Source organism: Sarcophilus harrisii, chromosome 5, assembly GCF_902635505.1.
Source record: "Sarcophilus harrisii chromosome 5, mSarHar1.11, whole genome shotgun sequence".
Lineage (NCBI taxonomy): Eukaryota > Metazoa > Chordata > Mammalia > Dasyuromorphia > Dasyuridae > Sarcophilus > Sarcophilus harrisii.
Genome location: NC_045430.1, coordinates 151,601,345 through 151,613,930, shown reverse-complemented (window position 1 = coordinate 151,613,930; position 12,586 = coordinate 151,601,345). Strand labels below are relative to the sequence as shown.

General features: G+C 39.8%; 1 protein-coding gene across 1 annotated transcript in view; it reads right to left on the bottom strand.

The window, feature by feature from the left end:
• LOC100926505 (B cell receptor associated protein 29) overlaps window positions 1-11,449 on the bottom strand; it is a 63,072-nt gene extending 51,623 nt beyond the window's left edge. The window contains exons 1-4 of the mRNA XM_003771498.4: window positions 11,345-11,449; window positions 10,742-10,849; window positions 3,053-3,153; window positions 687-837 (exon numbers count right to left, since the gene is read on the bottom strand). Of these exons, the coding sequence (XP_003771546.1) occupies window positions 687-837; window positions 3,053-3,153; window positions 10,742-10,833 (344 nt within the window). The 5' untranslated portion in view covers window positions 10,834-10,849; window positions 11,345-11,449. The remainder of the gene's footprint in view (window positions 1-686; window positions 838-3,052; window positions 3,154-10,741; window positions 10,850-11,344) is intronic.
• Between the last annotated feature and the right edge of the window lie 1,137 nt (window positions 11,450-12,586).

Genomic DNA, 12,586 nt, shown 5'->3' with positions numbered 1-12,586 from the left:
GCATCTTCACAGATAGAAATATTTCTTAAGAGTAGGGATTGATTCATTTTAGTTTTTGTATCTCCAAAGCCTAGTGCAGTCATAGCCTAGGTCATAGTCAGTATTTACACGTTTGTTAATTGATGGATAAGGATAAGGCTCGAATCCCTGGCCCCATTAGCATCCTATCACAACTCATGTGGCCAGCATCTCATTACTGCAAGGTATATCAAGTCAACAGCAAGTCAAGTTGTATTGCTAATGGGTGAAAAAACTGTCTATTATCTCTTAGATAGCAATTATTTCAGTAGTGTTTTTAAAGCATATTAAATAAAAACAATAGGGATTGGGGGACTCTTGGGTATTGTGGCAGAAGCAGTGAAGGTCACTTCTTGGGACACATTTGAGAAATCCCATGCTGTGTAGATGACTAGCAGTGTTCCTTGAGGCTTTTCACTTAAGGACGCTTCCTCTGTAGATACTGTAACCTGGTCTTGGTGCAGCCATGTCTATTCAATGAAGACACCTAGAATTTTAGGAACCAAGAACAATGGCTAGGAATCCAATTCTCGAATCAGAACATATGTTCTCCAATTTAAGTATGGCAATGGATTTCTCTGGTATGACAGAGACTGGTTTAATAGGCAGATATTAAAAACTATTGAGTGTTATAGGAGGTTTCCTTTTAAAGAGTGCATTTTACTTACAGCCACAGAAATAAGGAAAATCCAGAAATGTAAAGATTCCTTTGTGCTCTAAAAAGTTTCATCTGTACATGTTCATAAGCACTGGGATTGGTGCTTGAACTCTTTTCAAGCCCATGACTTATAGAGTACTTTTTCACTTCTCTCACAGCATCTACAAAAGAGAAAAAAAAGCTATCTTGTTGTCTTATACAAAGATGAAAAAATATTCAAAAACGTCTTAGATTTAGTCATTGTTTTCCTTGGAAGTTTGTGGAGTTTATAAAGCTCCTCAAGGGTTGGAATTGCACTGTCTCATTTTTTTTTTTTCTATTATGACTTTCAAGAGCCATATGCTCAATAGATGCTCCAGGAATGACTTTTGATGTCATTTGAATACCCAAAGCACTTAAAGAACTGCATAACACACTTGTCACTTCTATTTACTATCTGACATTGTTAAGCATCTTTTAAAACGACCGGATTCTATTTTCTCAATAAATAACTTCTAAAGTGTCAGAGAATCTCAACATCAAAAAGGAAATGGGTTTCATCTAAAGCACAAAACATGGGGTGCCGATATCTACTTTGATCTACATTTAAGTACTGATTAAACATTTAAACTCTATATTTAAAAAATTCTTACTCAGGTCAGTCATGATTTGAAAGGACTGATATTTGCCACCCACCTCTCCTTAAAAGGGAGGTAATGGACTCAAGGTGTAGAATAAGACATTTATTTTTCAGATATACCCAATGCAAGAATTTGTTTTGCATGATTATACATATATGTTATAAAGGTTTTCCTGTTTTTTTAAACTGATGGGGAAAATGGATAGAAGGAAAAATAGATTTTTGTTGGCTGAAAAAAGTTAAATTCAAAATAGAAAGGTTTTCTCTCAGAGTTATGTTGTCTTTTACTTCCCTAGACCCAAAAATATTTCTAGGTAGTAGCGTGCAGTGAAAAGAACACTGGCTTTAGAATTGTGAAACATGTACCAGACTTTACTCCTATTTCTGCTATTAACTAGCCCAGTGACTTTGGACAAATCAGTACTTTAATTTCTTAACTTTAATTTCATTGATCTTTAAGAAAGTATTGGACTAGGTATTTTCTAACCTCCTTCTCCTCTTTAACATCCTGGTAGTTTTCTTTTGCAAAAACTGATAAGGAAGGAATAATCTGCTCAGAGAGGGAGCGCCATATAACCAGAGACCACAAAAAAGTATAAAAGATTAAATTCTATACTTTAAGGTTTGCCTTTGGACCTTGAAGAAAAGCAATGGAAACATATGAGCCATATTTTATTTTTGTTGTTCATATGACCATAACCTATCAGGAATTTAGTTTATGTTAATAAAATGGCAATATATTGTCTTTCTCCATATTCTACCCCCCTAAAAATAAGAAGGATCACAGAGTTAAGAGTAATGATAATAATAGCTTACTCTCTAAGGTTTGTTAAGTCCTTTGACATAATGTGTATAAAGTACTTTATGAACCAAAAATAACTATAGAAATGTTGTGATCATGATCATGATTAAGAACATAATCTTTATTATCTCTTTTGTTATATAGTCCAACCCCTTCATTTTACAGGTGAGAGAACAGAGGCCCAGAGAAGTTTATTGATTTGTTCAGGGTCACACAGGTAGCTAGTGGCAAGTCTGAAGGTTGAGCATATATAAACTTTTTTTTAGTTTATCAGAAGGCAGATCATTCTGTAATTTACACCCAAACTCTGGTGTTCCAATTGTTTATTTTTGAGTCGTCGATTTAGAATGAAAATGACATCTTACAAAAACATAATTTTGTATATGACCAAAAAATGGCTTGGTTTCTAAGCTGGTCAACAAAAACTTCTTAACCTATAATTTAAAGCTTATTTAAGCAAATACTAAACACTTTCCTTTTTTTTTTTAAAAGGCAAAAAACTACAGCTGCAAAGGTACTATACAACACTCATGGGTCAACCAATGGGATTAAACACACCTTTTATGGGCCAATCTGGGAGTCAACAGGCTGTTTTATGTTTTCTGTGGGAGAAAATGTGTTCCATTCTATATGGGAAATGGGAAGAAGGAAACACATGTATGCCATATCAATGACTAGCAGTGTTCCTTGAGGCTTTAGTTTTTTCATCTGCACATTGAGAGATTTGAAACACCTGATTCAACTCCATAAAATTTAAGACTCCCTCCATACTAGAGATGCTATAGGAACAAATAGACTGGATACAATAGAAGAGGAAACATTCACCAAACAAAGACATCATGACTTTTAAAATCCAAATTCATGAACTATCTTTAAATTTTAAATTGGAAAAACAAAACCAAAAATAGCTAGAATCCTTTATATACATCCACAGAAGAAGAAATGTACTACTCACCAAGAAACAGAACAATCAACAGGACAATAATTGTAAGGAATGCCTTATTCCAGTAAGTTGCGATTTTACCCCAGAGTGAGAATGTGAAAATCTTCTGCCATCTAGATAGAACACAATAGCAACAGCAATACTTTAGGAAAAGGAGGCTAGTGGTGGGGTAGTTAAAAATTTTAAATTAATCAGTAAAGAAATCAGAATTGCAGGAGGGTCTAACTTCTATCACCACCCACAGAGAACTACACAAGAGGATCAGAATCAAATCTCAACTCTGCTACTTTTTAGCTATGTGATTTTGGGGCCTGTCACTTCTAAGGCTCATTTTCCTTACCTAGAAAAAGAACAGGGAAGATTATATGATCTTTTGGATCCCTTTCACTTCTAAAAACTGTGACCCTATGTAAAGTTATACCCATAAGTAGTTGTTGCCGTTAAAAAAAAAAAAAAAAGATAACAAAAACACGTTAACAGTTTCATGGCTAAGTTGTGAAACCCTTTAAACTCCCATCTAACCTCTGCTGGGCCCTCTCTTGATGTACAGACTTCATTTTATTCATCTTTGATTAACCAATACCCTTGGTTGATGTTGTAAAGAGAACTTTATCTCTAGCCTCTTTCTTTTAGCAAATGACTTCACCTCCTGAGAAAATTAAGGTCATCCTTCCAGAGCTCCTTAATCTCTTATACTTCACACCTTAAAAATTTTCATTCACTCCTCCCTCCTCTTAGGGTGACTCCCTATCACATTCCTCAATGCAGCTGTTCCAAAACTTCTCTTCTTTCCTTAAGCCTTTAAATGAACAGCTCCCCTTCTTTCTCATAGATTTCTCTGCTTCCTGGTTAGAGGCCATCAACGAAGAGCCCCTGGCCTACACCCTCAACTTCTGTCTCCACCCCATATATCATTTTCAGGTATAATACCACACCCGCACACACCTTCATGCTCTCCTTATCGTCCTCTTCCCTCCCTATCACTCCCACCAGGCCTGCTCAGGTCTCCCCAAACTCCTTCCCACAAACAAAACCCTTCGGCCTAGATCAGTGCTTGCTGATTGGCTTCCGTTCTCTTCAGGCAACATCCTATGGGTTTTCAATTCACTGCTGAGGAAGTCAGGAAGACTCATCTTGAGTTCGAATGTACATACGTTCATACTCTGACCGTGTGACCCTGGGCAAGTCACTTAACTCCATTTGCCTCAGTTTCCTCAACTCTAAAATGAGCTGAGGGAAATGACAAACTTCTCCAGTTCTTTGCCAAGAAAATTCCAATAGGGTCAAGAAGTCTGCAAAAAGTAGTTCATACATATTCTCCACTACTTTATCATAACTACCATCCCCCCTCAGTCCTTAACCTCTTGGACTCTGGTTTCTGATCCAACCACTTTACTGAAACTGCTCTCTCAAAGTTTACCAAGAAAGAATTACTTTTTTTTCCACTCCTTATCATCCCTGACCTTCCTGTAGCATCTGACGCTGCCGAGTGAATCCTCTCCATTCTTAAAATTTTAATTTTCACTTGATGTCTGTGTAAGCCATCATTCAGTATCTCACTTCCCCTTTCTTAGCCAAATACTATGAAAAAGCTTTTTAAACCCTCAATTCCTCGCCACCCCTTTGCAAGCTGGCTTCCTACAACACAATATTCAATTGGAATTGTTCTTTTCAAAGTGACTGGGGATTTCTTACTTGTCCTGTATCCTTGCTTCTCTGGGTTTTTCATGACAGTACTGAAGGTAGATGTTAATAAGATAGGTAGATAGCTCTACATCTAATCCCTAGTCTCTCCCTTGTGATTCTGGCCATTCCAAACAATGTATGAGACATCTTAAACTCAACAAGTTCAAAACTATTCTTTTTCCCCAAACCCTCTCCTCTTCGAAGCACAGCTATTTCTGTTAAAGACACCCCCAACCTTTAATCTCCCAGATCTCTAACGATGTTATCCTGTCTAATCCTCACTATTCTACCTTCTCTCTATTCTCTACCCTTCTATCTATTCACATACTACTACCTTGGTTCAAGCTCACTTGACTTCACCTAGACTTCTGCAACACCTTCCTATTTGGATCTCCCTGCCTCAAATCTCTCACAGGAGCATACTCTTGCCAAAGACATTTTCTTTGAGTGAACATCAGATACATGTAACTTCCCCAACTCCACTGACATTTTACTGCTTCTAGAATCACATATAAAGTGCTGTCTAGCTTATAAAGCCCTGGAAAACCTGGCCCCAAACTAATTTCTCAATCTTGTTTTATCACCTCACCTCTCAGGCTGGCTATCTCATCAAACTGATCTCTGTTTCTTGCATACAACACCATGTTCTCTTTGGGACTGGTTGTCCTCCATGCTTGGATTGTACTTCTTATCTCTGTCTGCCTCAGTTCTCTTCCTTTAAAATAGCTCCAATACTATCATTCACAAGAAGCCATTCCTGATTCCCTCAATTACTTAGTGCTTTTTTTCCCAAGCTATCTTATATTTAATCCCTTTGCATATGCCTGGACTAATTTATTTTTCTATTTGTTGTCTCACCCATTAGAACATAAACTGCTTAGGCACAGAGCTGTTTCATTCTTTGACTTCTATTCCCAGTGCCAGGCTCTTAGTAGATTCTTTCAAAAAAGTTTGTTGATGAATTCACTGAATGGTCATTTCCCTATTCCCCAAACTATTGGGTTCCGTGATACTGCTGCTCTCCTGGTTCTCTTCTATAGTGAGTATAGTGGGACACTGATCTGTGTTCAAATCCTGTTATGTATCTACCTTCTTTTTGGACCTGACAATTCATATTCTTCCTCATACCCAGTCTAAGAGTAGTAAACAAGTCTGAAATGTAAGAGATTCACTAGTCGAGTAATTAGACTCTGGTTTGAGACCTTTCCAAGGGGCAAAGCTCCATATGCTTCTACTTCTTCAGTTTCTAAGGACTAGCTTTAAAAGTAGTGTGCTCAGTCCAGCTAGGGTTTTCCCTGATAGTAACTTAAAAGTTCTTTCTTAAGATTTTTCTTGAATGCAAAGACTAATTTCTAGTTTAATTTCTTCAAAAAGCTTACTTAACATCAAGTACTTATTTTTTTATTGCATGGAACCAGATACAAAAACAGCACAAAGAAGTAGAAAGTCCATCACCACTGGACACATTCTAAATGAATCCCTAACTGGAGAACTAGCTGATGTAGGCCCAAGTAGGAATGAACAATTACAATTCAAGTAACAGTCCCAAGATTGGGAACCAGGAAGGTGTGTATTCTAATTCAGGCTTAGATGCTTACTGACTGCAGGCAAATCTAATCTCTCTCAGCTTGTTTCTTTCTCTGTTAAATGGGGACAGATTAATAACAGCACTTATCTCACAGAATTATTAGGAGGATAATATGTGTTTATATAGATACAATAGCTGATAAATTTTAAAGTGCTATTTAAAGTCAGTTCTTAAGCCTCTGTACCTTTGGGTGGACTGTCTTTTGGTAATATGGGGACAAGAATTGCACAAAATGAGCAAGCATGCACTGATTATGATCTTCACAACTGGAAAGATACCCAACTTGATGAGATCACAGATATTCTTGAAATCAAAGGTAGATAAGTAGAACAATGGATAGAGTAGTGGACCTGGAGTCAGGATGTGTGGCCTGTTTAAATGTAGCCTTAGGTACTAACTAGCTGGGCAAATCACTTCACTTGTCTGTCTCAGGCTCCCCATCTCTAAAATGGGGATAATAAAGCACCTATTTTGGTACCAGGATTCTTGTGAGGATCAAGTGAAATAATATTTGTCAAGTGCTTAAAGCTCTATACACTTAGGATTATTATTATCTGAGAGTTATATTATAGCGCAGTGAGTAAACACCTTTATTTTGGGGAATAATTTATACCAATTTTTTCCTGCCTAGCATTTACTTAAAAGTACATCATTTTAAAAGCATGTACATCTTTTCATATATAAATGTCTCCCAGAAAAGTTGCATGAAAAAGATACCCAGAAAAGAGAAATGAGAAAACTGATATTGACAAAAATGAGGAATTAATTTACTCTGACAAAGCCAGGCCTTATGTCCCTCTATTTCCTGTTTTTGAGCAAAAGCTCAAATTTGAATCCAATCCTTAGTATTCTACTCAGGAAATTGACCATATTAGCCTATTTCTAAAAATGGGGGGAAGTGGTTATATATTAGCTTAGGAATAAAATTAATACAAAGAGATGCAATATCAGTTTCCTCATCTGTAAAACAGGGATCATGATAGACCTACCTCCCAGGTTTGTTGTGAGGATCAAATGAGATAAATGTAAAGTGTTTAGTATGATGCTTGACACCAAATACTGGTTTCCTTCCTTCCTTCCTACTTTCTCCTCTCACACACACACATAGCACACTCTTTCCTTATTAAGCCAGCTATCTTTTTTTATTTTATTTTATTTTTTATTTAATAGCCTTTTATTTACAGGATATATGCATGGGTAACTTTACAGCATTAACAATTGCCAAACCTCTTGTTCCAATTTTTCACCTCTTACCCCCCCACCCCCTCCCCTAGATGTAAGCCAACTATCAACAAATATAACAAAGACATCAACAAATATCAAGAAAAAATTTAAGGATATGAAAATAAAATCAACTCAAAGTGTGGATTGTAATAAAAGGGCAAGAATCTTAGGTTCCTGTTTTGGTATTGCCACTTTCTATACATCTGTGACCCTGTCATTAAACTTCCTGGGACCTCAGTTTCCTCATTTTTAAAATGAGGGGGATTGGGGCAGATGACCTGTTGAGTATTAAAAAAAAAGGTTATGATTCATTTCTCTCTTTACTATGGAAGATATATGATAGCTGCTAAGTGAGCATATAGGAACCTTGACTCTAAGAAATCTAAAGACTGAATAATCGGGTCCAAGGCCTAGGCCCAGTATAACCAAATTGTGCTCTTACCTAATTACATCAAAATAATAAGCACCCATTATCTTCCTCCATGCTTTAAGTTCCAGAGGCTCCCTCCCTCTTTCCTTGCCTTTGCTCATATTATTCCCTATGTTTTGAATACCTATCCTTGCTATTTTCAGCAGATGAACACCTTATTGTTGAGTCACTTCAATCATGCCAAATTCTTTGTGACCCCATTTGGAGTTTCCTTAGCAAAGATATTGGAGTGGTTTGCTATTTCCTTCTTTAGTCATTTTACAGATGAGGGTTTTCTTTTCCTCATCTATAGCTCCAAGTCCCAAAATATCTTCAGCTTAACTCACTCTAGCTCTCATAAATTGGCCAACAATCAGTCTCAGCCCAAGCTTAATTTGGTCATTGTTTGGTTGGATAGTTCAGATTGAATATAAATCATGTTATCATGTTTTTTGACCTACACATGATCAATTCATAAAGAATTATCACTTAGAACAAAATATTTTAGGGGCTGCAACAAAGTACATCATCTGACTATAAGATGTTAAGTGTTCAAATATCATTTTAGAGAATAGAAATATTTTTTACAGGAATATCAGTGATCAAATATCAAAAATCAATTTAAAACCAAACTGTGTTTTAGCAAAAGCTTTAAAATATGTTTTACATTAGTAAATCACCTTTTGTTGTTTTAATGCCATTAAAATTAACTTATCATTAATAAATGAGAAGCAGGGTATTATAATAGCAACACATTAGTAGACTGACAGTACTGAATAGATAGCAATATAAGCAGCATATTGTAATAGAAACCAATAGACAGAAGGCCTCATAGGCAGGAAGACACGGGGTTCAAGTGTCATCTCTTTCAGAAAATAGCTACGTAGCCATAGGCACAATGCTCAACCTTAGTGCCTTAAGTTAGTTCTCTGTAAGATAAAACTACTGATGACTCCCATACTTCTCTACCCTCCTGCAGAAGCCTTTTCATCATGGAAGCTCATTCTGTCCTCAGAAGTACTTTCTACTGATCCCTTACTCTGATCAGTTGATTCCTCCCAGAACTTTCACTTAAGTAAATGCCCAGGCCAATCATGCTTTTGTTAGCACGCATTAGCATAGTGCCTGACACACAGTAAGTTCTCAATATTTACTAACTTCTTGTTTGTTGATGTGCTTTGGCAGAGAAAGTTCCCCATCTGGAGCTCACAACATGGATGAAAGCAAAGGTATAATTAATTAAAAGGTATCATGAATAAATAAATCACTAATGAAAACTATTGGCTGTCTGTGAGAATCACTGGCTTATATTCTTAAAGAAACATGTATTAGACAATACTTATACTGTTCCAGTATCAAAAATGGTAACCCTGTGCCCATATAATGACAATCACATTGCATCACAGGCTGGGTTGTTGTACTTTATGTGGGAATATGAAACAAATTAACATGGGAAATGCATTAAGCATGAGAATTAATGCAGTTCCACGATTTAGCAATTCCTTTTATAGACTGAAGATGGGCAACTCAGCTGTCAATTATGGTCTCACATTGTTCTTAGGACACTGAGAGGCTGGCCCTTAGACACACAGTATGTATGAGAGAGGCAGGACTTACCCAACTCATCCTCATTCCAAGGCTGGCCCTTTACCTACTATTCCTGGGCATCCCTACAAGGTAGTGAAGAGAAAGTTTGGAGTCAAGATCTGAGTTTGAATCTTGCCCTAGACATGTGTGTGATCCTGAGTGCAGTTCTTAACCTGGATTTCAGTTTGCTCAACTGTAAAAAGAGTAGGTAAGTCACAGGTTAGTTGTAAGGATGAGATAATATATGTAAATTGCTTTGCTAAAGTTAAAGGGATTTACAGCCAGGCCACTAGCACTTATTAAGCTCTTACGGTATGTCAAGCATAGTGCTGTAGAAGACAGGGAACATAAAATACTAACAGAGACTGCCCCTACCCTCAAGGAGCTTATGTTCTTTAAAGGAGGGAAGACAACACATATATGGAAGTGATGGCATCGGCTTCAGCTCTTGCCTTGTACCCTGCCCTGTGGAAAACTTACTCAGCAGAAACAGAAACTTTGTTAAGAAGCAGTTTTGTTTAGGACTCAGAGCAAACCTGACTAACTTTGTTTCTAATATGTGGCACAATCTCAGCCCCCTGCCCCTGGCTGGGTGGGCAAGTGCATCATGCTTTTCTGTTCCTTGTGGTTAACTGCCTATGGGAGAGTTAACTCCGCCAGTGACATCTGGTTCAGAAAGTGGTATAAATATGGGACCCTTCTCCTAACTTGCTGCTGGTCCCTTAAGGACCAAGCCCACCACGCTCTTCACACAGCCTCTTGAAATTCTTTTCTGAGGGACCCCGACTCATATCAAAATGAAGCTGAAAAGGAGAAAAGGGAAATGCCAAAAGGAACTGCTCCGTCATGGAGGAATAATCCGTGCTAGCTATTATCATCATTACTACTATTTCATGATGCTCCAGCCATACAAAAGTAAACGCTTCCTTGCCACCAGGCAGAATGAAAAGTGGTGAGGTCAATTTCATCAGTGAAGATACAAAGAAGCATTTAAAAAAAAAAAAAGAAATAAGGACAAAACTAACTTTCTTTTTAAAAGAATAACGGGGTTCTTCTTTCTGCATGACGTTTCTGGTGAATTTCTTTTTATACTACCGATTCCCTTATTTGGTAAACCTGCGCCTCTCCCCTCCCCTCGTTCTCTTCCCCAGGAAAGGGCCAGAGCAAAGGCAAAGCGCTTCACGGATCTGAAGAAAGGGTCTCCTACCTCTGAGGAGGAATAAACGGTAGGCAGAGGATTAAAATGAGTCCTATTTCGGCATAGAGAAAGCTTGCAACTGCCGCCCACTGCAGGGTCATGTCTGCGCTTGCACTCCTGGGGAGACAAACAGACCCATTTCACTTTTCGGGCCCTCCCAGCAAGCGCGGCCAGAGGCCTCGAGGGGGCGTTCCCCCGCGGGCCCAGCCGAGAGCGGGCTCTCTGGGCCGGCAGGGATGCGAGGCCCCCGGTCTCTTCCCCTCCCCGCGGGCCCGGCAACGGGGAAGCGGTTGTGGAAGGGTGGAGCGCTCGCCGCCGCCGCCGCCAAGTTCAGTCGTGGGCGGCACCGGAGCGCGCCACGTTCACGGTTGGAGGGGCAGGGGGGGGGGGGCGGCCAGGCTCCGGAGGGAGGGCACCCGGAAGGACCCGCGCGGGCAGGAGTTGGGACACAGCGCGCCCCAGTCTGGGCCGGGGCTCTTCGCTTCCCGAGCCCTCAGCCGCCGGGGCCGAGCGAGGACTGGTCAGGGACGGCGGAGGGCGAACCGCGGCCCCAAGGCCGAACCACGTTAGGGCTCGGGAGAGGAAGTCCTCGGTTTCCCTAACTGTGCTTACCTCTGCCTGGCGGCCCGGATCGGAGACAGCGGCGGTGCTGCTGCAGGTGCTGCTGGTGCCCCTGCGCGGGGACGTCAGACGCTGCTGCGGCAGGGGATGGCTGGGGGAGGGGAAGGGGAGGAGGAAGAGGAGGAGTAGGGAAGGAGGGAGGAAGAGAGAGTGCAGTCTGAGTCCCCGAGGGGAAGTGGGGCCTCTCCTCGGCCTGCTGCTTCTTCCATCCAAGCCTGTGGGTGGAGGGGAACGCTCTCTAGTAACTTTGGTGGTGGTAATATCATTATGTTTATTGGTAATTATCTTAATTGCTAGTGGTGGGGTTAGGGTGACTCATTACTGGTTGGCTCTTCCTCATCCCCAACCATACACATACCTCCTTTAGGCCAAAAGGATGGGATGGAATTAAGGACCAGCGGTGGAGAGATTGCTTAGAATTAGATCGAGAGCTGAGAGGCCTTCTGGTCCAGCAGACTCATTTTACAGATGAGGAAATGGAGGCTCAGAAAGCCCTAGGTCCTAGGTGCCTTGCCTCCAGGCCATTTCCTCTGACACCACATCACCTGGCCTTAAGCTTCTAGGACATAGGAATTTCTAGGCTAATTTTATTTATCGCCAGGATGCTATGCATAAATAGCGACGCTATTAAGAAAATCATTAGTAAGAAACCTTGAAGTCGGAATTAGCAATTTTCCTTTCTGAAAGATTTTGTTCTTGAGAATTAGTCCTACTTTGTGTCAGATCTTCCTCTAGTCTTCTTTCCTGCCTTCCTATATGTCCCCCCTCTGTTTAGTTTTGGGGATTTGTGGCTATGCTACCCCAATAGTCTGACTAAGGAAGTGCCAAGACCATGTAGCTTGGTGTGACACCACCACATCCCTCGAGATTAGAGCCTTTTGTTCCTTGTTACTGCTCTTTCCTGGGTCTCCTCCTGCCTATTAGACCAATTCTTTGGTCTCTTCATCCAAGTCTTACCCCCTCTAACCTTTGGTGTCTCATAGAACTTTGTCTTGGATCATCTTCTCTTTCTGCACTCTGCTACTTGGTGGTCACCCCCAGGATCAATTACAAAATTGTTTGTCATTCAAGGCCTTTAATATACTCCTTAGTTCCCTACCCCTCAGTCTTTCTATATTTTACCCCGACATCCTTTTTTTTTTTTTCTAGTAAATTTATTTTTAGTACACATTAATTACATTGGGGGAGAAAAATCAGAGCAAAAGGAAAACAGAAAAAAACAACAAAAAAATA